General features: G+C 39.6%; 3 protein-coding genes across 4 annotated transcripts in view; 1 reads left to right on the forward strand and 2 right to left on the reverse strand.

Annotated features, from left to right (window-relative positions):
* Positions 1 to 15588, reverse strand: part of LOC137973736 (ubiquitin-protein ligase E3C-like) — a 38761-nt gene extending 23173 nt beyond the window's left edge. The window contains exons 1-14 of the mRNA XM_068820613.1: positions 15433 to 15588; positions 13390 to 13443; positions 12233 to 12307; positions 11263 to 11406; positions 10691 to 10803; positions 8316 to 8470; positions 7521 to 7695; positions 6678 to 6913; positions 5840 to 5917; positions 4576 to 4646; positions 4110 to 4195; positions 3844 to 3939; positions 3053 to 3139; positions 988 to 1139 (exon numbers count right to left, since the gene is read on the reverse strand). Of these exons, the coding sequence (XP_068676714.1) occupies positions 988 to 1139; positions 3053 to 3139; positions 3844 to 3939; positions 4110 to 4195; positions 4576 to 4646; positions 5840 to 5917; positions 6678 to 6913; positions 7521 to 7695; positions 8316 to 8470; positions 10691 to 10803; positions 11263 to 11406; positions 12233 to 12307; positions 13390 to 13443; positions 15433 to 15498 (1588 nt within the window). The 5' untranslated portion in view covers positions 15499 to 15588. The remainder of the gene's footprint in view (positions 1 to 987; positions 1140 to 3052; positions 3140 to 3843; positions 3940 to 4109; positions 4196 to 4575; positions 4647 to 5839; positions 5918 to 6677; positions 6914 to 7520; positions 7696 to 8315; positions 8471 to 10690; positions 10804 to 11262; positions 11407 to 12232; positions 12308 to 13389; positions 13444 to 15432) is intronic.
* Positions 15589 to 15638: 50 nt separating this feature from the next.
* Positions 15639 to 22200, forward strand: LOC137972481 (glutathione S-transferase 2-like). The gene is made up of 4 exons (XM_068819235.1): positions 15639 to 15965; positions 18512 to 18559; positions 19258 to 19344; positions 19629 to 22200. The coding sequence occupies exons 1-4, from the start codon at positions 15653 to 15655 to the stop codon at positions 20000 to 20002; spliced, it is 822 nt and encodes a 273-aa protein (XP_068675336.1). The 5' UTR covers positions 15639 to 15652; the 3' UTR covers positions 20003 to 22200.
* Positions 22201 to 25792: 3592 nt separating this feature from the next.
* The window catches only part of LOC137973763 (microtubule-associated protein futsch-like), a 19277-nt gene continuing 17569 nt past the window's right edge, over positions 25793 to 27500 (reverse strand). For both annotated transcript variants that reach the window (XM_068820646.1, XM_068820647.1), the window contains one exon: positions 25793 to 27500. This exon is cut by the window's right edge and continues 44 nt beyond it. The gene's annotated coding sequence lies outside the window, so the exon portion shown is untranslated.

Below are 27500 nucleotides of genomic sequence, written 5' to 3' on the forward strand. Positions count from 1 at the left end.
CGCCTTTCAATTGCTTGTTTTGAACTTCTTCCTGTAAGATACCCCACACAATATGTCCAGGCCCCAGTTGCTCGAAGGGTGGATAGCGCTATCCACTGGATAAGTCCCTATCCACTGGATAACTCAATTGGGTTTGCTAGTGTTTATCAGCTGGAGAATGATTTATCCAGTGGATAGCGTTATCCACCTTTTGAACAACCTAGGCCTGAAATACAAGTAATCACATGCAAGCGGATTTCAATAAGCGTCACGAATTGTCCCCTTGCTCTTCTCCCCAACTTCAACGTCACTCGTGTCCATTCTCGTCCCCAGAGCCTCGGATCGACCCAAGGCTCTGTGAAACTCTATGAAGGAGAAAATGCGCCGTAGGGTTCTTTTATCCAAAACTTGGCTATTTGAACCTTACGGCGCCTGCTCACTCATCGTGCTACCATGAATGCACCAATTAGAGACGCTGTTAAATGTTCTTCACGAAAAACAATGAGAAGACACTTTTGTTTCAGGGTTCCCCAGAGCTCTTCATTCCCTCAGTCAAGAGAAGAGCTGTGGGGTCGAGATTGACTTCCACGAGTAGTCATTTCTCATTGAAGACTTGTCATTAGCTAAAAAGGTCTGGTTTTGCGGAAAAATCAACTCGGTCTGTTAAAATACAATGACATTGTACGCTCCTAGTCATCGCCATCATCGTCGTCATTATTTTATTTTAAAAGGACTCTTCATTTACTAACAAACTACAATTCTCGACACAATTGTTGACAAATTGACCTTTTTAACCCCCTATTCCGTCATTTTTAACTCTTTCGCCCCTGCTAGGTTACCCAATTCGCCCTCCTTCCCCCAAACAAGGTTGTGTCGTAATTCCTGTGATCTTTGGGGCTACAAACAGGCAACACAAAAACTGCTGCACAGACATAATGTGTCAACACATTTGACGCTGATTGTAGTTGCAATGAAGAGAACCTATATATGAGAGAGCCTATGCTTTACCTTCTTCTCCATAGAACTCATTGTCGTGAACAGAAAATAGCGCGTTGCTCAACAAGGAAGACAATAAAGACAGTAATGGAGTGATGAGTTCAGCTTCTTGGGTCGAGAGATTGGTCCCACGGGATATCAGATCTATTAAGGCGATTTGTTTCCTGTAGAGCGAACATTGAATTACATGTATGTTTGTCTTTTTCAGGTAAGTCACCAAATTTTCTTTAACACCTGGAAGAATGTATTCAACTCAATATCGTTGCTTTGTAATGATGAAAGCGAAGGTCCTAAAATTTAATTGACCACAGACGTGACCTCAAGCACTCAAATTTAAAATTGTCTCTACGATTCATGGCTTCAACTGCGTTGAGGAGGAAAGATATCGTTGACGTGACCAATTGTCATTAATGTACCAACCAGGCCCGGGTTTCTCGAAGCATGGTTAGCGCTAACCAGTGTTAAATGCTATGGAAACCTTATAGGTTTTGATAAATCTTAACCAACGGTTAGCCCTTACCAGGCTTTAAGCAACCGGCCCCAGAGCTTCACTGGCTTCTTTTGTTCCTGTGGTTGACAAATTTGAATAATAAAAGCGATGTTTGTGACAGATATCTTCCCTACGGGGATTTTAAGATCTACGACGCCGAGGTGGACGAAAACATAATCTCAAAATAGAACTTTGCAATACTGTACGTTTTTTCCGATTATTCCATGTTGTTCATGTCCTGCAACGTGGGCGAAGTATCTTATAAAACATATATTGGTACAAGTGGTTTCAGAATAAAAATAGAGAATGTCGTCAAAACCTAAAATTTGGTGATTTCACATCGTTGCTGTGCAGAGGACTGCACGAACTTGTGCTAAAATGCGTGCCGCACGTGCAGAACGATTATTTTTCCTTTTTTAACCAATCATATTACTGCTTTGTGGCGTTCTCGATGACGAACGCGTCGTAAATCTTAAAGGTCCCTATTAAAAGCATGAAACCATGGCGGCTACGGCAAGGGCATTATACAAACTATAAATTGGTTTAAGAGAAACATGTTTTTAGCATATTTGTTTCCAATATTCTGATAAAACAACAACGTGAAATTACTACATTAAAGAAGCTGACGAAAACAAGAGCGTGCAATTTTGAATTGTTAATTTCTTATCTTTGCTAAAGTCGTTCGTACAGTACTATGCTAGTTAGAGGATAGTTCGACTACATTGTGTAACTTGAAAACGACTGAACAATGTGAAAAGAAAAACCTTACGATAGCACAAACGTTCTTGTCAGCTGAGTTTGTCGCTGTTGTTGTGCTTAAAGCACAGGTAACCCAGGCTCACTGTGTACTGTGTTTGCCACATCGGTAAATATAGAGAACATATAAGGCGACGTTTAGGTCTGGAAATTTGCGGCCAGAAAGCGTTGACCTCGCAAAGTGTCCAATTCAAAATGGCACTGAACTCGGGACGCCTGGTGATGAGTATAGTAAGTCCCCCTGGAGGGAGGGCAGTCCCAGATTGCTCAGCGCGTTTTGTTTTTAGCAATTTGGGACTCCCCTCCCTCCAGAACATATTATACTCGTCACCAGGCGTCCCGAGTACAGTGCCATTTTGAATTGGACACTTTGCGAGGACAACGATTTCTGGCCGCCATTTTAGCAGGTTAACTTACAAGTTTTACGGAGTCTGGTGGCATCGTGTTGCTACCTGGAGATGCTTCAGTGGATTTATGGTTTAGAGAAATTCATGTTCCACGAGCCTGGCGTGTTTATTTAGCGACTGGATTCGATTTTCACGAAAAAATCGTGCTTGTTTTGGGTCGATCGGAGTCCATAAGCTGGCTTCCGTCTCCTACCTTGTCACTATACTATGAAGGAAGGTGAACGGGGACCATTTTTCCCGAAACTTCGTGTACGTATTAAAGACAACAACAGCTCACCACATGGTAAGACTCATCGATTTTTATCTCCATTTTCTTGCAAATTTCCAGACCTAAACTTCGCCTTATATGTTCTCTATATTTACCTATGTGGCACACACAGTGAGCCTGGGTTACCTGTGGTGTGATGAACTAAGGATAACTCACCCTGTGTTCGTGAATACAGTAACAAACTGGACATTGCGCCAAAGTTCTCGTACAAAAACTGGATTCAAAGCTAAAGTGTACAGAACCCTGTAAAATTAAACAGGAAGCTATCTTATTTTCTATGTGTTACATCTCTAAGCATGTACTTATTATTATAAACCCAGTTTCGCTTATAAAAACAGTGAATAGGCCATTTCGAAGTTCACGTGTCTCCTCTTCAAAGCGAATCTAAAGCCTGGTTCCCACTTGTGCGACAAGCACAAGCAGTCAAGCATAAGCATATTATTAAAGAAAAATCGTGTAGGAACGGGCGTAAAATAGGCATAAACACAAGCACAAGAAAAGGAAAATTACGCTTATCTGAAGCTTGTGTTCATTTCACAAGTGAGAACCGGCGTGAGTTAAGCATAAGCTTAAGCACGACGATTCGCGCGCCATTTTGAATCTTACTGGATCTTCTCCGACGTTACTATGATTGCGTCTGCCAAATTTTCCTCGGCTTGTTTCACTGTGTGAACGTCGCTAAACTCATGTTTGTGTTCACGCTTGTGCTTATCGCACAAGTGGGAACCGGACTTAAGTGTGAAGTTTTTCTTACATGTATGAAAATTAGTTTTCATTCACATGTAAAGTAGAACTAATTACCATCACAAAAACTTCGCACGGCTTAGACTCGCTTTGAAGAGGAGGCAGACATGAACTAGGAAATGGCCTATTCATGTGACAACACCCCGATAAGTTTCAAAGGTTAAAATTTGTGGTAATATGCAAGTTAAACACATATGGCAAACCTGGTCTTGTGTATCGGCAATCTGCTCTCTGACATCAAGAAATGACAAATGTTGCAAAGAGCTGTTATGACTTCTGACTCAGGGGTCATTTGTGGCCTGAAATATTAGCCAGGTAAGAAATAAATGCTCAAATGGTAACTGAATACCAACAAATAAGCACAGGTCACAAAATAATTAAAAATAAAAGTGTATTAAATCATGTAGATACCATAAAACTATTCCTGAGTATCTACACAGGTAGTTTATGATTGTTAATGTAGAGTTACCTCATCAAAAGCGATTCCAAAGTTTTGACATGTTCTTTAGAATCAATAACATCCAAGCATTTTTCCTTCAGTTTTTCTAAGGTAGGCTGCGGAAAAGCGAATACAAATTGTGGTCAGTAGAAGTGCGGTAACTGACTCGATATTACTGCGGCAAATTCTGGCACTGGTAATCCTGGCTCTGGCAATTCAAACGCTCGAATTAAAAAAAAAAAATTACGACAGACTACGTTCCTAAGTCTTTGCAAACACTGTCAGTGGATCCTTTAACAGCACATACAGATTCTGAAACTGAAAGATGCTATATGTCGGCAAGGAAGGCCAACGCAAATTATCTCCTTCAACTGAGTGATAGAGCATGAAATTTAAACTAGTTATCGGAAGTTTATAGGTTTGAATCCTGTCAGGACAACTCGGATTTTCATCCGCGTTTTAAAACACCCGAGTCATCATTACATCAAACACTTACACCAGCCTGGAGGGAATCTGTTTCCATTTCTGAATCACTGTCGCTGTCTTCACCATCAGAATTTACAGAAACTAGTATCACAAGATGAATAAAAGCAAACTGATAGTAAATTAATCATAGATAATACTTGACAAAAGGAGTCTTAAAGGGGCAATGTCATGCTTAATTCGCTGTTTTTAGGTCAAAAATGGGTAAACATCTAAATTGGCACTTTAGCTCACACGTACAACATTCCTGACAACTCAATAGCAAAGATATGAAACACCTTCAAATTAACAAACTTCGAAAATGATATATTATATTCTGATGACTCTGGTAAGTGCGCATCGGTTGCTCAGTTGGCCTGACCAACACTCAGGGTGTTTAAATAACTAAAGAGAAAGCACTGCCTTTGTAACTACATCTGCAAATGGTTAGACTTCCAAGTCTTCTCGGATAAGGACGATAAGCCGGAGGTCTTGTTTCCCAGCCTTTGTTCATTAGGGAGCTTAACCCTTTCACTCCTGTGGGGTTCCCCATTGACGAGTAAAATCGTCTGGCGTCAGACAGAGTAAAAACTATAAGTGTCACTCTTGTGAGTGAAAGGGTTAAGCACGCGCATTTTTGAGATGCGGAAGGCAACTAGAAGAGAACATTTCGCGTGCCAGGACAGCGGTCTCTCCAAGATTCTAAAACTAATCGAGCCTAATAGAGAAACGATACTTGGCAATGTAAATGTGGTTGTGTGAAGACAAGTTAAAAGGGAAAACAGCGCACTTCCGGTTTCCGTCCGCGTCTCGAAAACGCGCGTGTTTAAGTTCCCTAACTCTGTGGTTTGCGCAAGATCCCACACACTATTCGAAAAGAGTAGGGCACAGAGTTCCCGGTGTTCTGGTCTGACCTTTTCAGCATGTGGTCGGCTTGGCAGGATTAGTTTGAACGGCTTCTGTGTGAATGAGACCGTGCCGCAATTGTGTAAAACAGCCAGAAGTCAGGCTACTTAATAGACAAGTGCTGGAGTCTCACCACCCAACCAACCAGAAGAATGCGAGGGATTATCATGCCAGCGTTCCTTCAAGCTGTTGCAATTTCCTTGCAAACTGACTGGTCTGGCCGGCCAGTTCTGACAAAAGGAAAGCGCCCTAAGACATTTAGTCTCAACGAGAGGCCAAATAGAAACCAAATGGCATCCCGTAAACGTAATGGTTTCTTTAGGTATTAGTCTACGATCTGGCAGTCTGATGCTTTCCTTTTCTTTACCCTACGAAACATCAACGCCAGTCACCTGGATGTGGCAACTGCATTAACAGGATCTGCAGCACTTGTATGTAGGTCTTAAGAACAACAAGATCAGACGATGGACCTGGAGAATGAAAAGAACCACAAAGAAGTCACATCATCGTTTGTCCATAGTTAAGCCATTTTTAAAATTGGTTGAACTAAAACCAAGTCAGCATGGTTTGGGCATCATCAGTTAGTACCTTGGACCGTCGAGGCTTCAAATCCAATAGTGTACTCTTCCAGACTTTCAGTTTACTTAACCATCAAGTATCCTCTCTACCGGTATCAATAATTTTGGAAGGGCTTCCAAGCGTTTTCGCGAAAAGAAAAAAATAATCACTTATAAATAACCTATCGAGTTCTCTGAGAGAGATTATACGCCCTTGTCCTCAGAGGCTGCAATAACCACAGCCGCTTCAGGTTTTACAAAACTGACAATAGAGCTGGAGCAGGGGTGGAGCGGGAGTGGCGCAGTGGTGAGAGCAGTCGCCTCCCACCAATGTGGCCCGGGTTCGATTCCCGGTTCCGGCGTCATATGTGGGTTGATTTTGTTGGTCCTTGCTCCAAGGTTTTTCTCCGGGTTCTCCAGTTTTCCCCTCTCCTCAAAAACCAACTCTGCCAAATTCCAATTCGATCCAGAATGCACGGACACATGTTGAAACAAGCTCCTGAGAGCTCTTAAGGTGTTCCGTGGGTAAACAAACAAATTCCAGCAAATTCCAATTCCAAATATGGAAGTCCACAATTTGTTAGTTTCCTACACCGAGCCAGCCCGAGGTTATCCAAGTCATACATCTTTCAGCGCGAGGAAGTTACTATTCCTCCATCACCCGATACATTACCTAAGTGTTTATCGACAAATGCCAACACGCCAAACAGCAGCCAAGGAGATGGAGTCAGTCTGCCGTTGCTCTCCCCTGAACTCCCACCTCTTAACAACATCAGGAGGGTATCCAATAAGCAATCAAACGGAAACTGCGCCGATGGTTCCGCTAAAGAAGGTAGCAGAAAGCACGTAATCTGTTCTGTCATTTCAGGACATAGTATGTCTGATATCAGTGCGAGTAAGACCTCATGTCTGAAAAGCAAAACAATTTAAAATAAGGAAAAATGTAATTAATTATAAGTGATTATCGTTAAATGGCCAGAACGCTTTTTCAATTGGGTGTAGAAATAAATTTCGAGCTTGATTTGGCTTCTGATTAATTCACTTTATAGACTGCGGGTGACTGGCTGAAAAAAAATCACTTTCTTAGCCAATCAGAAGCTTAAAACAAACCACCTTAGCTTACAATGTCCTGTGCTAAGCGTCAGAGTGCATGCAATTATGTACAGTACTTTGAGTTGTGATTGGGTAATATAATTATTACACGTGTCTGTTGTGATTGATTACTTGAAAAAAAGAAGGATACCGCCCAAAGTAAGCAATGCAATCGCTCATTTGAAGTTTTCTTAAGAAAAGAAAGTTGTGGCTTTATTAAAGGCGAAATTCCACCAAGCCTTAGCATTTGCACATGCAGTGAGCATTTCCGTGGGGCAAAATGCAAGATTTGGGATGCTTTGACGACACAAAAAAATAGGGCGAAAGAATTAATAAAAAGGGGGGAGGGGAAGGGAAACATGAATTAACTACTTCTGGAACAATGGCTATACTGTCTGCACGCAAAGGAACAGAGCATACATACCTTTGATTCACATGCAACATGTTTTCTCCTTCCATGCTCATCTGAGTGCTAAGCTGTAGAGGGCTCATCACCAGGTCTCTAATGGCAGCAGCCAGGGGAGTTGGAGGAACAGAAGACTGTTCAAGGCTTGAGGGCACACGGGCATTCAACAGAGCTCGCAAATACCTGAAATATCCTGACATACACATAATTGCACATGCAGAAGTTATCGCAGCTCACGTAACGTTCATAAAATAATCTTTATATTCTCCATTCTGTACTTCAAATATCATGTCTACCCTACATAAACTTGACGTCTTTAATACAATTACTGTATCATAGGCATTATGAATCCTTATATAGAATGCCGAGGGGTTGAATTACATAAAGAGGAAACAACGGTTAAAGGATTGTACTTCTTTTGTACAGCAGTATTTCAGAGCCTACTGCAGCACTATCCTTTTTACCTCTGTCAGCTCTACATACACCGTTTACAAATGAAGAGAAGTTCGTGGTTCATTATATGCTTGATGATTTTGCATGAGGTATTTACATAGATCTATATCTACATGTATATCTACACTCAGAAACTACACTGAGTATGTCCCCTTAAAGGCCCACCTTCAACTGACAGGCATTGCGTGCCGTGGAACAATTTTCATATACATGTATGAAAATCCCACCAAAGCTGAAACCCATCCAATCATATTGCCAGGATAAGCAATGCGAATTTCCATCACAAATTAAAACAAACAGTCAAAAAGCCTATTGGTTGAAGGTGGGCATTTAAGTTACAAGCCTTCAGCACATGCTCACCATTTCTGGTCAAATGCACAGTTACCATAGCTGCATCTTTTCTATTTCCAGCTGGATCAGCAGGATTGTAAAATGAATCATGACTGGTAAACACTTCTAACATTCGCAGCTGTATAGCAACTGGTTTGGAATCATTTAACGAGCACTCTAAGGATCTATGAAAACAGTAAATTTGACATAAACACTTGGAAATTCATTTCAAGATGCATTTAGCTCAGAAATACAGTAACATTCCCCTACACTCTAAAGATATAGTACACATTGTAAGTTGTGACACAATTCTTGAGATATTGAAGGTACATGTACTCAGCTGGATTATTATTACCGTATTTATTCAATTAAGCGCCCAGGGCGCTTATTTAATTTTTGGACTTTCAGGGTGGGCGCTTATTTGAGGCTGGGTGCTTATTAAATTTCACCATTTTCAGTTAGTAAAAAGTTTCTTTTGTAACAAAACAAGACAAAATATTAAAGCATATAAATTGTAACTGTTCATTGTTCGGTTTACGTATGCCCAGGACTAATAACTCCTTGTTTGGTCTTTGCAGAGATCTCTTTAGCTATAATCGTAATTCTCAATCACTCAGCTCCATAAGTGAGCTTTCTACTGCTGCTTCCTCAACATCGACAGCGTAGCATCAGCAAATGGGTCAGTTGTGCGAGAAGTTGTTAGGGCTTACTGGTGTATAATGCCAGATGATCTTGTCCTTGGGGGTGGGCGCTTATTCGAGGCTGGTCGCTTATTCGATGTCTAAACCAGCCAGACTTAGTATTTTACTCTGTCTAATGCCAGATGATTTTACTCATCAATGGGGAATCCCTGGGAGTCAATGTGCTAATCGAATAAATACAGTATGTCTGTTTAATAATGAGATGCTCAAATTGTACATCCATTCATTAAAAGTCCATATTTCAAGAGGCAAGGCGCGAAGATCAATAATTTTGAATGACGAGTCAGGTTAACAGTCTCTACATGTACTCAAAAACTACGGCGTACATGTATGCAACACTCACAGCTGTACAGCAACTGGTTTGGAATTGTTTAATGAAGATTCAAAGGATCTACAGTATGACAAATTGCCATAAACTATTGGAATTCCATATGCATTACCCAGCTCATATACAGTAACATTCCCCTATACTCTTTTGTGACACAAACCTTAAGATATTGAAGATCTATATAGTCAGCTGGATTATTATTATGTCTATTACTAGCAGGGTTCGTGCTGGATTTTGTCTATAAAATTCCAGGAGTAGGCTGTATTCAAGGAGTTTTCAAGAACCAGAAATTGAATCTTCAAGGAGTTCTTCTAAGAAGATTTCTATGCCATACAAAGTGTTTCAGTGTTTTCTTTGCTATGGTAACTGTACATTTTAATTTTTGGCTTTATGTTTCCCATAAAAGTCAATTTTAGCCTCAATTTTTGAAATGTCTCTTTACCTATTGTAGCAGGGTGCAATCTCAACAATTTTCACCCAAACAAAAATTCAAGGAGTTTCCAAGCAGTTTTCCACAAAACCATTCTTTTCAAGGGCTCTTCAAGCGCCCTTGAAGTCCAAAATTAAATTCCAGGGCTTTTTAAGCCCATATTTCGAGGACAAGGCTCAAAGATCAAGAATTTTGAATCATGAGTCAGGTTAACAGTCTCTACATCCACTCAAAAGTGGAAAGCACGGTGGCCTCGTGGTTAGTGCGCTCGACTCCGGATCGAGTGGTCCGGGTTCGGGGCCTGGCCGGGGACATTGTGTTGTGTTCTTGGGCAAGACACTTTCCTCTCACTGTGCCTCTCTCCACCCAGGTGTATCAATGGGTACCGGCGTAATGATGGGGGTAACCCTGCGATGGACTAGCATCCCATCCAGGGGGTAGTATAAATACTCCTAGTCCCTTCATGCTATGGAAACCGGAGGTTAGAGCCGGCCTGATGGGCCTTCCTAGGCTCGTAACAGAGACTTTACCTTACATCCACTCAAAAACTACAGCATACATGTACATGTATACCCCCTTAAAAGAAAATTAAAAGGTGAAAACACTAAGAAATTGAGAATCCAAAATCAATCGTGGAAGAATGAAAATCAGAAATTAAAATTGAAAATGGAAAATACAACTCAAAAGTAGAAAACTAAGAGTTGAAAATTGAGACTCCTGAGATCAGAGATTGGTAAGGACTGGGTCAAAGGAACTGACACCACTTTTTAAGGCTTCCCGGAGAGAGGTTTTATGGTAAAAAAAAAAATTCTTGAAGGAAGAACAAAAAAAAAAAGTCAGATTAAAAACTACAGAACTATCAAATTTTGGAAGACTAAAATAATTTGCTCGAAATACATGCAAGTAATTATTTACAATGAACAAAAGAGGGGGTCATGGCCTGTACCTGCTACAAATCAACAAAAGGCATTTGATCTGGTGAAGCCAGCTTGTATGATCTTCTATTTGCAACTGAAGTACAATGTTACGGTTCTTGAGTAGGAACTGACACATCCAAATCTTTAAAAGAGGTTCACAAATTAAAAGAAATACAAATAAATAGCTTTTATACACCTTATTCCAAAATGGCCACCATTTTAGCATTCTTTTGTTTCCTTGCAAATCTAAAGTGGTGGCCATTTTGGAACAAGGTGTATTCTCATCATCATGGTTGCTTAATTAATAGTAGAACAGTAATGATAATAGCAATAATAATAATCATCATCATTATCATCATTTGGTACCTTTATTAATAATAAGCAATATTAATAATAATTATTGAATAATAATAATAATAATAATAATAATAATTATATTTTATAATCATAACAGTCAGTAGAAAGTCATTCACGTACTGTACATTATTGTTACCATTACTAGCACACTGCCATGCAGTACAAGTTTTGTCACATTACACTTTTGTATGAATTGTACATACAATAATCCAATGTAATAATACAAACAAAAGTATTTTGTTACCAGTCTCTCTGTGTCTTTTGAGTGGGAATAAAAGAAGAGAAGACTTCTCAGCAGATTTCTAACATCAGAACTTGATGCTACAATAGATTTGGTCTTTTCTATTGCATGGATTGTTTCATCAAACGATTGTCTCTGAAGGTCATACTATAACAGGAATGAAAGAAATTTGCAATGCAACACGTTACATGTAAATATTGATTGGATTTGCTAACAGTTTTAGTGCAATCTTTTCGCTGGAACATCCTGCATTCTAAAAAAATGAAAGGAGGGAAGAAAGAAAGGATGGAGGTAGGGAGGAAGAAATGTAGGAGGGAGGAAAGGAGGGAGGAAGGAGGAAGGGGGAAGGAAGGAAGGAGGGAGGGAGGGAGGGAGGGAGGGAAGGAAGGAGGAAGGGAGGAAGGAAGGAAAGAATAAAGGAAGGAGGGAGGTACAGAGGAAGGAGGGAGGGAGAAGGAAGGAAGGAAGGAGGGAAGAACGGAAGGAAGGAAGGAAGGAAGGAAAGAAAAAAAGGAAGGAGGGAGGGAGGATGGGAGGATGGAAGGAAGGAGAGAGGAAGGGAAGAAGGATGGAAGGAAGGAAGGATGGAGAGAGGAAGGGAGGGAAGAACTTGGAAGGAGGGAGGGAGGAAGGACGGAAGAAAGGAAGGAAGAAAGGGAAGAAGGAAGGAAGGAGAGAGGAAGGAAGGAAGGAAGGACGGAGGAAGGGAGGGAGGAAAGAAAGAAGGAAGGAAGGGAAGAAGGAAGGAAGGAGGGAGGAAGGAAGGAAGGAAGGAAGGAAGGAAGGAAGGAGGGAGGGAGGAAAGAAGAGAGGGAGGAAAGAAGGAGGGAGGAAGGAAGAAAGGCAGGAATGGACAATGAACACTACATGTAAGTGCGGATAGTAAGTGTTTTTGAGCAGTATTCATGTAGAAGTTCTATCAGATATTCTCAGTTTGACCTAAATTAACAACACTGCAGCTACAGTACAGTACCTGCTGATGCCGCACATGTTCTGCACGTAAGAAAGACTGGATTTTGAGAGCACTTGCATTTTGTCTTCTTAGTTCCTAGGAGTATAACAACATGTCAGGATTGAAAAAATTCTGCAGTTCTTACCTACTGTGAAGTTTCTTTTTTATGCAGTACATGTATAGCTGTACATCATACATTTTCTTGCAAACAGTATTCATAAGACCAAAATGTAACTATCAATCAGTGGACGTGTCAGTCCTTTGTAAAGTAAACTACATGTAATCATTGCACGGGCTACATGTACGTACACTGTATTTTAAAGTCCCCAGTTGCTGAAAAGCTGAATAAGTCAATCTGACAGTCTCACATTCTCTCAAAGAGAATCAGTATGCGCATTCTAAGCATATCCAACATATACCTTGGTGAATGTTTTTCCTGACGACTATCATATGAGTTATTGAATAGTGACTTTAATCCACAGGACAAAGCAATCCGGCCTTTAAACGATTGCATCTGATTTATTTGCTTCCCAGGAAGACTGTTCCAGATCCTAGAAATGTAGGTTCCCTACTACAGCAAGAGGTTGTACAATATACGAGCCAGTGAGCAACGCGAGTCAATAATTGCGAGCCATGTGAACCACCCAGTTATTTAAACCTAACTGTTTTAAAAAGGGTGCTTAGACATAAATGCGAGACTCGCATGACTTCCATGGCTCGCTGACAATTATTTGTCACAACCACGACAGCAAGCAGCCTGGGAATGACAAATTAAGAGCTGTCTCCCCTTACATTGTATTATAATTTATAGTCATGCGAAAACACTACTTCATTGATCCAAAAATTAACGAAAGATTCATAAAGGTCATGGAAACAAACGTTTTATTAATTATTATTGATGACAGTTTGTACAATGTATATCTGATACGGCTTTTCCTTCTTTTGATGAAGGAAGCCTTTTGTTCAATTTCTCCATTCAAATGAAAAACACAATTGCATTAAATATTAAGTAGTTTCACAGGCAGCCCAAGTTCAGTATACAATTTATAGCCTTTGTGTATTATTCTCATCAGTTTATAACATGTAATACAACACTACCTCTACTTTGTATACATAACTGAATTGCAAAGATACAGGAATTACCAAAAGCATCAATAATACAGTATTACTGTCAGTACCTCTCTTTTTTGTCGTTCTGCCTGAGTTCTTTGAATCAGGGAAGTCCTTTGCTCCTATTAAAAACCAATAATAATAATAATTTATTATTATTATTATTATTATTATTATTATTACTATTATCATTATTAGAGCGGTTTTCAAATGATTGCCGTAAAACCAAAAACAAAGTAATCCAGTAAACCAATCAAAACTTGAAGTAATTACTCAAAGCTCACACAAAGCGTGGGAAAATGTGCACACACGAGCCACGATTGGTTTTGGTTTCACTTCTGATTAGTTGAAAAACTGGCGCGAGAACTTTGAACCAATCACTGAATGAAGTAATGCAAAACCACAGTAATTCGCTAACTACGTACCTTCAACACTCAATTGAAAACCGCTCTATTAAATTATTATTATTATGTAATTATTATTACTATTGCATTATTATTCATAAACTATTATTATTAATAATCATTATTATTATTCATGTCTAATCTCTATTACTGCAAAAGACCTTTTTCCCCCTTGAAGGAACTTCAAAGTGTCATAAGTTCTCTTTGATATCTCAATCCCTCTCAACAAAAGGGAACAAATGTGAGAATCTGTAATCAAGGCTGTTGCCTAACAGGAGCCCGGTAGCCTGGGGCTCCCAAAGAATAGCTCTGGGCGCCTTAATTTTTCACAGCAACACCTTTCACTTCATATGTTGGGCTCCTAAGTTCTCAGCGTTTAGCTCTGAGGGCCCCTTTAAAATTTTCTTAGGCAGCAGCCTTGGTAATGAACACTGAAGTTCAAGGGAAAAAATGAAGGTGATGGGACTAAAGAAAACAAGGATGTACCTGATTCGTTGTTTTGTTTTAACACTGCTGTACTGTGCATGTCTTCATAACTTGACTTCATAATTATAGAAGAGCCCTTCACTTAACACAGTATCATAATGGGGAAGATATCGTTGACGTCACCTATTGTCATAAATGTGCCAACCAGAGCCTCATTGTCTGACAAAACAAAGGCTCTGTTGCTGCTGTGGTTGGTAACTTGAATAAGAAAAGCAATGTTTGTAAACAGATATCTTCCCTACAATTTTTGCCCTCTACATGACTTGTACAGTACACCTGATGCTGAAGTGCAAACGAAAGGTACGGCGACTTTAACCCTTTAAGCCCCGAGGGGTTCCCCATTGACGAGTAAAATCGTCTGGCGTTAGACAGAGTAAAATCTATAAGTGCCATTTGGCACTATCGGGGCTGAAAGGGTTAAGGCCTGTCAGAATCTTACACAATTACATGTACTTGTACATATCAGAGGATTACTACTGCTGTTACATGTACATACCCATGTAATCCATCTTAAGATTAGCCCTAGTATTGGAAACAAGCCCACTTAAGGACAAAGAAAAACTCTGAGGAAGGGGTGTGATTGCACCCAGGACTAATCTGAATTAGATCAACATTGCTCTACCAGCTGTGCCTCAAGGTCAGGCAAGAGCAAGCAACTGAGATTATGAAATGTCATTTCGTAGCAGAGGCCATACAGTACAATCGTGTGTTAGTGCAACAAATATTCAGAACAACTTTTTTTCAAATTTTGGCTCAGTGTAAGCACTCACATTTTAACAGAATTACATTGCACAGTAACTATCAAAGTGTAACATATGCTTTACATTCCCATGTAATAATCTGTGAGAGAATCAGCCCAGATGAAGACTCTATAACTGCTCTGTCTCTTTTAAGTTAAGTGCGTACAGTCAAAGGAGGAATTCGATTTGATGTCACTGATATCTAAAGCACAAAAAATGCTTCAGAGTGTGCTGACATTCTCGTTTAACTAGAGAATAAACATCATTGTGAATGACACATGTTCGTTTTTAATGGCTTGCCAACTAACTGAAACATGGAAAAACATTAATCCTAGGTCCTCTAACCCTTGAATAAGAAGATAAATCGGCGATTTATGTTGTCAGTTTGGTCATGACTGTGTCAGCATAAAATTAAAATGTTACATCTTGAGGCTCTTTGGCGTCTGCTGACACAACTCTATATATCCAGGTGAAAATTTACCTTTTTACTTGCACCTCCCAGGGAAACAACTCTTCTGGTTTTAAATTGTCCATCGAATGAAAACATTGCGAATCAGCACGTGGAACGAAGTTGAAATAACACAATTTTCACGCTATCAAAAATCGGATGAGCCAGGCACAAAATCATGTTGTCATTGCTAAGTAACCTGGCGATCTCTGACTTTACCTATGCAGCCAGGCCTTGGCTACCATTTTCAAACATGGCTGAAAAGTTTAGTTTGCAGCTTGCCTTTGCGCTGATTGCTTTAATAGCTGCTATATTCTATAGCGGCAAGGCGCAGTTTGTTTTTAATAAGATCAACCAGATTATCCACGGAAAGCGAGGTTGCTCTCCGATCGTAAGCATCGGACACGTTACCCTCCACTATTTTGGCCTCCGAGGACGAGCCGAGGGCATTCGGCTTATGATGGAAGACTTTGAAATACCGTACGCAGAAACCAACTACTCCCATGATACCTGGCCTGAAATTAAAAAGAAAGGAATAGAGACTGGGTTATTTACTTTTGGTCAAGGTAAATGATAAGCTTTTTTTTTTTTAAGTCAAAGAAACTTTCCTTTGTATAAAATATATTTTTTATTTTATTTTAAAATAGTTTAATATGCGAACTAGCAATTGACGTTAAGGTTCCGATTTTTAAAATTATTCTTATAAATTGCAAATATTGATCCTTGATCCTCAAACGATACCGCTTCAAGAAGACAAAGGTTCTTGGTATTTCAAAGTAGTCTAAGTTTTCTGGAATTAAACTTAATATTAAAGGTGCCTGTCATACATAAAGAGAATTTCAGTTAAGTAATCTGATCATGTTAAGGCCATTTATTTTACATACTATTTTTGAACTTTATGTATGCAAGCTACATGTATTAAAATGTATTTTATTATATCTCTCAGATAGTACGCGCGCTGTAATTGGCTAAATTAGCGGGCCGTATTCTACAGTACGGCCCGCTGTACAGCCCGCTAAATTTAAAATTTCGACAAAACATCATCTAGCGAGTTTTTCATGTCATTTCTGTTGCATAAACTTGTACTGAAAACTGTTTGAATCTTGCAAGCAACTATTTCAAACTTAACAGCCAAGAAGATTTAGTTTTTGGGATTTTGGCACGGCATTCTTTGTGGCAGTTGAACCTTCCGCTTCACTTTGACTAGTTTCCTTGCCCGCGCGCCGGTTAACCTCAGAGATATAATAAATATCTTACTAACCTCGTTTTCTCGGTCCGTACTGTAAGATCCTTGTTTTTTCCCATTGATAATAAATCAACGGGAAAAAACTTGGTCCGTAACTTACAGTACGGACCTCGAACTCGGTTAGTAAGAGGTATGTATTGTTGGATGATCATACATACATACCGTCATATGAAACAGTGTGGAGATAAAACATACATTGTACCTTCTTCGTTCATCCAGGCTTTCTTGTGCACTGAAATTTGCATCCTTGGTGGCGTGTTGATATTCAGCTGTCGAACACCTTTGAATATGACTTTCTGCGCTTTTGCTTGAAGTCTGAACTCTGACTATTTATTAAGTCGGAAGGTTCAAATAAACATGTATGCATTGTATGTTTATCATTTCAGGTGTGAACTTTTAGCTTTTGTTTTTACGTATATCATTAAATGCGTGCCTTTTTCACTTTGTTTACGTTAACAAAAAGAGTTTGCATGCCAATTGTGTAAGGATAATTGCTCTGAAATTCATCACATCCTTTTGATAACTCCTAATTTTTTGGTGCGTCTTATAACCGAGTATTTTCGCGTAATTTTCAGTTTGAGAACTTAGCTTAATTAAATTGCTAAGTTTGGGGTGCGTCTTATAACTGAGTGCGCCTTATAACTGAATAACTACGGTAATTGACCACTCCCCATAGGGGCTTTTCAGGGCCAAATTGAACACAATCACGACAGAACAGAACATTTAACAACAACTGTTAATATCCCAACTGGTCGGAGGCAAGCCAGTTGGCTATTTACAAGACTGCAGCTGAGAGGTTGAACTAGGGACTATTGGGATCAAATTCAACCAGTGGCCAGAACGTGTCTTGAACCTGGGATCCCTGGATTTCAAGGCAAGCGCCCTAACCAGCACTCAGGGCCACGCTGCCTCATTATACCTCAAATTAAATCCACTCCTTTCATGTTATTTTTGGGAAATAGAAGTCAGCAATGAGAAAATAATACCAAAGGGCGAACCTCTCTGGAAGATGATGTGAAGCCATAGTTTTTCTCATTAAATGTTTTGTTTTTGAGTAACTCGAGTAGATTTAAATCGTTATCTGGAACGAAAATTGAGAATGTTTCATAAGCAACACAACATTGCGACTATATCTCACGGTCTTCTTCAGGCAACTCACAACTTGTCACGTGACAGAAGTGCCACGTGACAAGCGGCTACCAATCAGCCTCACTGTCCAGTCCCACGTATGTGACACGCATTTACTCTGACAGACGTGGTGGTCTTGGACAGAGAAGATCACTGGCACAGGAGAGGTCAGTTAAAGAGGCCATTTGGGAGAGAGTTGAAAACCCTTCTCTCAATAGGAAGGGAGGGCTCAGACACTCATTGTCACATACATGTATGTGGGACAGGACAGTGAGACTGATTGGTAGCCCCTTGTCACGTGGCACTTCTGTCACGTGACAAGTTGTCAGTTGCCTGAAGAAGACCATGAGATACATGTACGGTCGCAACGTTGTGTTGCTTATGAAACATTCTCAATTTTAGTTCCAGATAACGATTTAAATCTACTCGAGTTACTTATTCTTCTACTGGACGAATCAAAACATTCACGCTTATATTTTGTTTTTGACTTTTGTTGTTCTTGTTTGTGTGGTTGTTATCTCATTGACACCTGAGTAAAATCTGTAAAGTCTCACCCCAAGGAGTTGATGAGTTAAAGGGAACACTGTTTTTGAGTGGATGTAGGGATTGTTATTGGGGACAGTTCTTGACTAGATGTAAAGGTTGTGTAGCTCCTTAAAAAATTATCCGAAGATTGTGACAGAAATTAGTTTTTACAGTGACTTTTAAATTTATTTAGTCAGCTTTCATTTTTTTCAGTGCCTGCTATTACGACAACAGGTGGATTGCAGTTGGTTCAGAGTAAAGGTTTGTTTGTTTGTTTGTTTGTTCAGTAGCTTGGTCATTCACTTGGGGTAGACTTTCATATATGTACACCCTGTACATTGGACTGAAATGGTGGAGGACAATAGAACCATTGTTATTCCGATTAGGCCTTGCTATTAATTAAGGTATTGTTATGTTTGCATTGTTCTTTTGTTTTATAGACATTAGTTATTTCACATCTGGTATATGAAAGACCAGCCCTATGTATAAACTTGTTTAATATGGCAAATTTTAAAATAGAAGCACTCAGGTTTCAGTCAATGAATGAAATATCAACTAGACAGTCAAGATAATAACTGCTTTGTTCGTCATAACTTACTGTTAGTGATAAATTATTTTAAAATAAAATAAGAGAAAACAATAGATTTTGTAGTTGAATTAACCCACTGACAGTTTGTAATATGTTTGGAGCAACCATCTCCAATGATCAGTGCTTACAACAACCAGTGCAATAAGCCCATGTTAACAAAATCATCACAAAGCCTTAAATCATCAAAGCAACCAATTGAAAAGTATATTTAAAAAGGTGTAGTATTAAAGATAATTTATTATCTCTCTGTTGATATTGTGACAGTTTATTCATTCTGCCAGACCTTGCCTTTTTTTATTTATTTTGAATGTCCATATACAGTAGTTGACTGCAGTATTATATCTGTTTACATTAATTTGTTTCCTTTCAGCAATCATGCATCACATTGGTCGGTCTGTTGGAGTGGATTGTGACTGTTCAGATATTCATACATGTGAAGTGCTTGTTTATGGGGCAGGTAAAGTTGTTGTGAACTTTGTTTCCCTGTGACCCAAGAGATTGTCCAGTCCATGCCAAATTTTTAAGTAGCGTAATTTAGGCGATGGACACGCCATCATGCCTAGAGCATTAGAGCTACTGTAATCGGGTTCTACTTGTGAAAAGGAACTTTAATCTTGTATTTCTTGCTTTATTTTTCTGCACCATGTCTTAGTAACCATACATAAGACTAATTGACCAACACGGCATTCATGGTAAAAAAAAAAGTTTAAAATTATTCTGAATTTTTGTCTTCATTTTCAGAGGACTTACGATCAAAGCTTGGTCCTGTCCTTTACAGTCCGAACTTCTCGGCAAAGTTGAGAGACGCTCATCTTGAATCAGTGGTCTACACTTGGCTTTCGTATTTTGAAAAGCTTGCACCAGTGAACTCCACAGATAAGGGAATTGATGGTTTGTATTTTGCCAGTGACCGCCTCACCTGGGTTGATTATGTTATGTTTGATCTACTAGAAACTTACGTCGAGTTTGGACGATTGACATTTGATGGTGAAGCAGACCGAGTCGATGTGTTAACGGATTTTCCAAAGCTTAGTGCATTTTATGAAAACTTTTCCAGCAGGCCGAGATTAGCGAAATATCTAAAAGCTGAAAGGAGAGCCCCTTTCAGAATGTAAGTGAGAAAACCTACGGTATATGTTGTGGCTCAATTTTACATTTGGTTCAAAATTGAACATTCACACTAGATCCATTTTGATTTTTCCTAATGCTTCAGAATAATGATTATCATTATTATGTCATCAAAAAATACTTGCGTCGTTTTAAAGTGCCCCTGTGATCTAAAAACAGTCACTTCCTTTTTTCTTAAGATTTTGAAAGTGTGTTTGCTTAACACCTGACTGACAAAATTTTGAGCTTTGATTTTCATCCCAAGGCCGTTTACTTTCAATTGAGTATAAATTTTGGATTTCATGGTCCGTCACATTACTCACGTTCAAAACTGACCGATTGGACCTCATAGGGTTGCATCCAGGGAAAAGTGACGTTCAAGGCTCACTAGCTTAAAATTTAAGCGTGTGAATGCAGCTTATTAAGTATAAACGAGAAACGCGAGTTTAAAATCTGAAAGCCCAAAACTCTCGTGGTGCTTATTAATTCTACCGCGTACACAATTGCAGTGAGCGTTCGACGTCATTTTCTCCCCGAACCAGCTGTCTCAAGAACTTAAAGTTAGTAATGGCGTACCATTAAATAGGAAAATTACAGTTAAAATAAACAGGTGTCTTTTTTTAATGAAGGCTTAAAACTTTGGTCGCTTATTGATTGGTTACCGGTAACATAGTTTTGAAATCCAAAGAAAAATAAGAGTTGATTTTTTAGTCACAGGAGCACTGTAATCATTAATAGTAAAGACACTCTTATTCCAAGTCGTTTGTCTGAGGGAAAGCGTCTTCCAGGGGGTGTGTGGATCGTAGGCCACTTCGGAAAATACCATAATACTCTTTGTCTCCCCCTCCCCCCCCCCCCCTCCAAATTTTGCATGAGCATTGTTTATGTTTTCTCTTGACACCATTGTAAGTCCCAAGAGAAACTGGAAACAATGCTTATGCAAAATTTGGGGGGACAAACAACGAGTATTATGGTATTTCCCGAAGTGGCCTATTGAAAAGGATAATGCTCACATCCTCCGTGTAAGCCGAAATTTCATCATTTCACGTCGTTGTCAGGACGAAAACGGCAAAGGAGTGTGCCAGAATGTTGAACGCATGGGGCGTGCAGAACCATTGTTTTTGTTCGTTCGACTTACTGTTTTGAGGGCGTCTGGTTTTCTTTAACGTCTCTTTGTCATTTGTGTCGTCACGCAACGTAGCCGTGTCGCTGCCGTTTTTTTGTGCCCTAGCGTTGTGTGACGACACAAAGAATGGATCTGTGGGGCTAGGGTCGTGCCTCTTGTCGAACACTATTTTTCATTGGGCGTCGTACTTCCTATTCTTTTCTGTGCTAAATCCATTATTTACTTTGTTCGTTCATTTTTTCTTTTGGCCAATCCTGAAGTCCGTTCAGTGAAGTACGACACGACCCTCAGTGGGAGGCTATCGTTGCGTAAGCTCCGTTTAATAATGAGACTAGCAAATGCATATATATATCCTTTATCTCTAAGCCATACTTAACTATAGGGACAGTAAATTATGACATCACAGGATGATAGATCTTTTGGTTCTTGTGGCAACTCGAACCGTTTATATAAAAACGGCCTCCTATCTTTCGTAGTCCGTAGTCACGCGCTTAATTTTTATACAAACGTGCGTCATTGTTGCCATGGAGAAAGCATGTAAAATCGGAAAGCACACTTGGCTATCCCGCAAACGGAGGTGGCCCTTTCTATTCAAATTACAAGAAGTACAATCTACTTCAAACTTCAAATCTACTTCAAAGGAACAAACATTTTAAACACGCAGTGGAGACAAACGAAGAGTTTATTGCCGCAGGCTGACGTTCTTTGCCTACGCCAGATATTCTGCATTTCACTTTCACGGTTTTTCTGCAGAGGGCGGCAAGGAAATGTGGCATAGCTAAAACTCACTTGTGGTGCGTGGAGTTATTGTTTTGCTTACAAAATCGTTGCTTGGTATTGCTACCGTTGCCATGGCAACATTTCCATAAATTGACTTCACTCTTTGGCTCAAAGTTGTCGTATTAGGTATGCGATGTAAAGGTGGGTGTATTTTTTTTAGAAGTTTGCAGCTATTTAATATTTAAGGTATTATATCGTAATCTATGTGCACCTCAATTCTGTAGTTTCCAATCAAATGTTTCAGTCAAAAAACATTTCTTAATTTAGTGTATAATACATAAAAAGGAAACTTTGAGTGTACTTTTGTTCAGTTATTTATTTAGTTGTGGTTACCGTCTATCCGTAACCAGTATCACTATGTCACTTGCTGCTTTTGTGGATAAGGAGGTAAGTCCGAGTTTTCGGAGTCCGAAGTAAGCTGGCAGCAGAGCTTTCTCAGTTCCTGTGACGTCAGCAGCTCCACGAGAATGATATCTAACCTGGTTACACATTTAAGGACGGTGCCTACTAATTCAAAGGTATTTTTGCGTGTTTTACTGAATGTGCAGGAATAGCAGATCTATCTCAACAAGTATGATTGAAATCCAAAAAGAAAATTGGGAGTAACCACGTATTTTTCAAAGATAATAAATCAACAATATTTGTAAAAAGCTGTGAAATACAAAGCAATGTATGGCGTTCTTTTCCAAATTGAAGCTTAATCATCTCTGAAATATGCATGGTTACCCCCAATTTTTTTTTTTTGGATAGCAAGAGCACTTGCTAAATTTTGCTTTCTCCGCATAGTTCTAAACCGCGCAAAAATATCCCTGTATTAGTGAGCGTCACCCATAGGAAACCCGCGTGTGTCGAGATGCGCAGAACGTATGTGCAATAACAATAGTAGGCACCGTCCTTAATAAAGCCACTTGAAAGCCTTGCATTTGTAACCAGCGATCAGGCTCTATTTTAGTTTCGCGTGTTGAGACGACAGAAGAGACATCCCTATCTGCAACCCTTCAGATTGTCGCGATCGGAGGTACCAGTTAATATATGGTGATAAACAAAGAAAAAATAAACAGCAAATTGTTAAACTTGTTAACTGAAACACGGAAAAAGACGTACATCAATAAGTAGGTGGCAAAAACGTTTCCTTCGGCCGAAAGATAATAGCTCGAAGTAAAACTAGATAAGCCCGAACGCTGGAAAGATGAAGTTTAGCTTAACTTGCTCCAAAAGGTGTTTAGTGTGATCAAGCCTCGACGGTCGGCATATCGGTGGACAGTCGATCGATAGTCGGAAAATAGGCGCTCGATGAGTCGGTCAAGGTTATGTCTGATAATAACTTTTAATTCCCCTATACTTCACCGATAACTCGCTGACAATTCGCCAACTCTTCGCTTCCGATAATTCACCAAGCATCGGTCGACTTTCCGAAGAAAGAAATCCAATACTCGACAGGAAAGCTGTTGGCAGGATTTTGTTATTCTTCGACTGCGGGACAACGGGAGCAATAGATTCATCCTTGGCCGAGTTTTCTACGATTGATCCCGTTTAACAGCTCAAAATTAGACGACCGGCGATTATACATTTTGAAGCTACAAGTAGAAAAGATTGTCCCTAGTTCCCAATGCTCTTCGGTTCGCTTCATATAGTAATCGTGCCTCACAGCAAAATCCCCCCTCCCTCCTTAGCATGATAGCATTAGCTGATTTCGCCATCGCCTTAAGACTCATCTGCTTAATTCTCGGTTTTCTTATGACGTCACGGCCGCCATGTTTTTGCCCCTAAACAAAGAAAAGGCGGCCATGTTTGTGTCCCTAGCCAATCCTCCGGGAATTGAACTGTACTATTGTGCAAATGTTTTCTTTTGTTTTTGTTTAAAAAAACATGGTTGTTGATCACGTGAGTGGAAACCAATAATTAACACATTTGACCGATATCCGACAAATGACTGATATTCGACCGACAGTTGACCAATATATCACCTACCTACAGTAAAAGGAAAGGTTACGTTTATACAAACGTTGGCCGTGTAGCACTTTATATTTTACACAGAGTTAACTGAATAGAGGGTAATGTGAAATGCTAGATTTCTATCCCATATGAACCATGTGAGCGTTAACCCTACTGGAAATGGGCCCATACAAGGACAGAGAAAAACTCTGACCAGGGTGGGAATTGAACCCATGACCTTCGGGTTAGATCTCCGCCGCTCTACCGACTGAGCTACAAGGTTAGACGGGAGCAGGCCGTGGGAACTGAACATGTACAAGTACAAGGAAAGGTTACGTTTATACAAACGTTGGCCGTGTCGCACTTTATATTTTAAACAGAGTTAACTGAATAGAGTGTAATGTGAAGTGCTAGCCATGATCATTTAATTCTTAGCCTGCACACAGGCTATCCGTGCGTCGAATGGCGCGCGGTCAATTGAAATTTTCTACTCCCGAACAGTTGCCTGACCGCGCGCAATGCAAAGAGCCTGTGTGCAGACCATTTAATTCCTTACCACTTCAGTCAAGTTCACAGCTACCGCACTATTCTCAGGTGCTATCTTGTAGATGGGTTGTAAAATATCTGAAATGTCTACCCATGCCTCCGTTTTCAGCTTGCGACATTATGCAAAAATATTTATGCATTGATGCTTAAAAGTGTCGACACAGACCTATCGCGGCTTCCTCTCTTGTGACAATTGTTTTGCTTTGGCATTCATATTTTGGCTCGCACGAGCATGTCCTTTATTGATTTTCCTCTCCAATATGAAATGATGGGAGGATTTTTGTATATTTCCCTAAGATGAGGTTGATTGTCCATTAAATGTGAGTGGGTTATTAATCTTCTCTTTAAATTAGGCACTGATGGGTAAATATTGCGTGACAAAAGGCAGTAGTTGTCAAACCAAAAACCTTCCAATAGGGGGAAGAAGGAGGATTAACATAATATCATCCCAAATATGACAACCACGAGCTAAAACATTCCTATTGCACGTTTAATTTTTTTTTATTTTTTATTTTTTTGCCGGGGGGGGGTTGCTTTCGAGGAGGTCTTCGGTCTTCATTTTCGTGATCTTCCTTTTCGATACTACATGTAATACAGATTTTGACATAGATGAAGCTGCTGACAGAACGTGTTGATACGTGTTGATACGTATTACCGCAGGCTCGTCCTCCTGCATGCTTCGAGCGACTCCAGTTGCGTTGGCGGGAAGGTAAGTAAAGGTCGTGTTTTTAGTTTCTATTATTTGTGCTTTGTGAACCGGCGCATTTTTGCTCGAATGAGCCAAAACCCTTTTTAAAAAGTATCTTTCAGAATTTGGGACGACGTGGTAAGGGTTTTGAATGGAAAAACGAGTGTTTTAATGAATTGGTTTGTTTGGCACGCTTTTCTCAGAAATAAATTTAAGTGCGTTTGTTCGTGATTCACTGTTTGAACGAAGCATTTCTCTTTGCGAAAGATGAATAACCTTACAGAAACTAGATGTGTCTTTCGGGGCATTAACTGTGCCCTTGAGGCTTCGTGGCACTGATCCCGTTCTGAATCTTTCTCGCGTTAACTAGTTTTCATTCATAAGAATAGTTGGTAAAGAACTGACTAGGGTCAACTGAAGTGATAAAATTAATTAAATGATCTGCAACTTTACAGCTCTGATAACAGCGCTCATCGAGTCCCCTTTATTCCCTGAAATATCAGCTCTTGCTTTGGGGTTCGAAGCCAGTAACCAGTACAAATCTGCCTGTTATTTTGATGTATGTGAAACGTAGGTTCGTTTATTTAAATAGGATTTCATTCTGATTTCAAGCAAGACGAACACATACTATTATGCCCGTTAGTTGTATCTCTGTAGGCGACAACGATTTATTGCTAATCCTTACGTATTTCCCTGACATATTTCGCATGTTTTGTTTGATACGAGTCACACAACAAGTTAAAGAAAATGTAACCTTTATTGTTTACTCTGTACCGCTTACAACGCAACCCATTCTCACTCTGATGCAGTCCGTAAACAGAGAAGAACATTTTCAGTTGTCTATGCGTATTCATTTGCATATGAATTTTTTTTCAACCCGAACCGATTGTTTCCATTGTATATCACCCCTTGTATGTCTTTACCTAACGGAAAGCACTCCTGTTGAGGTTCACTTTAATTATAGACAAAGCACAATTAGTGGTCATAAACATAGGAAGTAACCCACTGTTATCAATTTGTGACGATTTGTATACATGGCTTTTTTTTTTTTTTTTTTTTTTTCAAAACAAACCTTAAAATTTTTAAAATCTCTCTCCTACTCTACACTAAGCAGTTACTTATTTATAAAGTGAATGCTTAACGTGTCAATAGTTAACAGTGAGAGCTGGTTTAAGTTCCTGTATATACAACTTTTTTGTTAACTTTTTGTTGTTCATTAACGTAGAAAAAGAGTTTCATGATATCATTCACTTTTATTAACTAACTTGTTCCCTTACCTCCCTAGCCTTAAGACGTATTTTCCACGAAATTTAACTATGCTTAGTCTGTTTCGTTTCAACTTGGGTTCAACTACACGTTTGGGACACGAATGTGGAGATAACTGACTCACCGTAGCCCGTTTACGAGCAAACCGACCACACCCCATCCCCTTTTTCACCCAATGTTGATAAAAGGCTCTTAACAATGCCTTGGATAAATTTTGATTTATCTATCTCATTTAATATATATTTTTTAAATTTTGAATCGGAACTTTCGAGAAAAATGACCTCTTACAAGCAGATTTTGCGATTTTAGTTGTGTTTTCTAACCACGCGTAGAGTTTTCCCCATGGAATTTTGACCAAGATTTGAAACTCGGTCAAACAATGATTCCCAACAGGGCGACTAGCAGAACGGCGTCATATCTAACCACTGTCCTTAGTAAGTTACGGTACCAGAAAGTGTAGATTACGGCTTCTACATTAAAGGAACAGGTGCTCAAAACTAAGACGGAAATGTTCAATGTCTAAGAGAATTTCCTGGGCTCAATGATTTCTTTTCTGATTAAATCTAGACATAAGTTTGAGGCTAACATATACTCAACCCGTAAAGCCTCAATTACATTGCAAACACGCTCTGAAAGTAAGGCGTGGAGCATTATGAGAAAGATTGAACTGAGTATGGCCAGCACATTACACGTTCTCGGAATGAGCTACCTCTGAAAATTATTAATCATTGGGGGACCGAAATAACATGTCCAATATGAGGAAATGTTGTAGACAAATGTATAGAAAATTGATAACGCCATCGAGAGGCTCCCCTCTCCTGATAGATTTTGAAAAGGTGGTCAGTATGATCCCTTGCCATGCCCCTTCAGTTCCGAAGTTATGCATTTTTCAGAGAAAAACATCCGAAGTTCCTAAGTTTTTGACGTTGATGGGATCCCTAGAAAAACGCTGGAAATTCATTTACTTTTGCCTACACGACAAGTCTAGAGTGAAGGTGTTTGTGACATATTTTTTACAACATCAGCGCCGTGGAATGCTGGTGGTTTTAGCAGGGAACACCCAGTGTGCTTGCTTGCGTGAAAAATAATCCAACATTGTCAACATTAAAATTTCCTTTGATCGATTGCATTTCCGTTGCTTCTCCTGTTGTTTCAGTGCCGCTAA

The sequence above is a fragment of the Montipora foliosa genome, chromosome 10 (assembly GCF_036669935.1).
Source record: "Montipora foliosa isolate CH-2021 chromosome 10, ASM3666993v2, whole genome shotgun sequence".
NCBI lineage: Eukaryota > Metazoa > Cnidaria > Anthozoa > Scleractinia > Acroporidae > Montipora > Montipora foliosa.

Excerpts from the sequence above, each read along its gene's own strand:
- LOC137972481 (XM_068819235.1), top strand. The coding sequence starts at position 15,653 with ATGGCTGAAAAGTTTAGTTTGCAGCTTGCCTTTGCGCTGATTGCTTTA. Across the intron at positions 15,966-18,511 it reads GTTATTTACTTTTGGTCAAG|TGCCTGCTATTACGACAACA; the intron begins GTAAATGATAAG and ends CATTTTTTTCAG. Across the intron at positions 18,560-19,257 it reads GCAGTTGGTTCAGAGTAAAG|CAATCATGCATCACATTGGT; the intron begins GTTTGTTTGTTT and ends GTTTCCTTTCAG.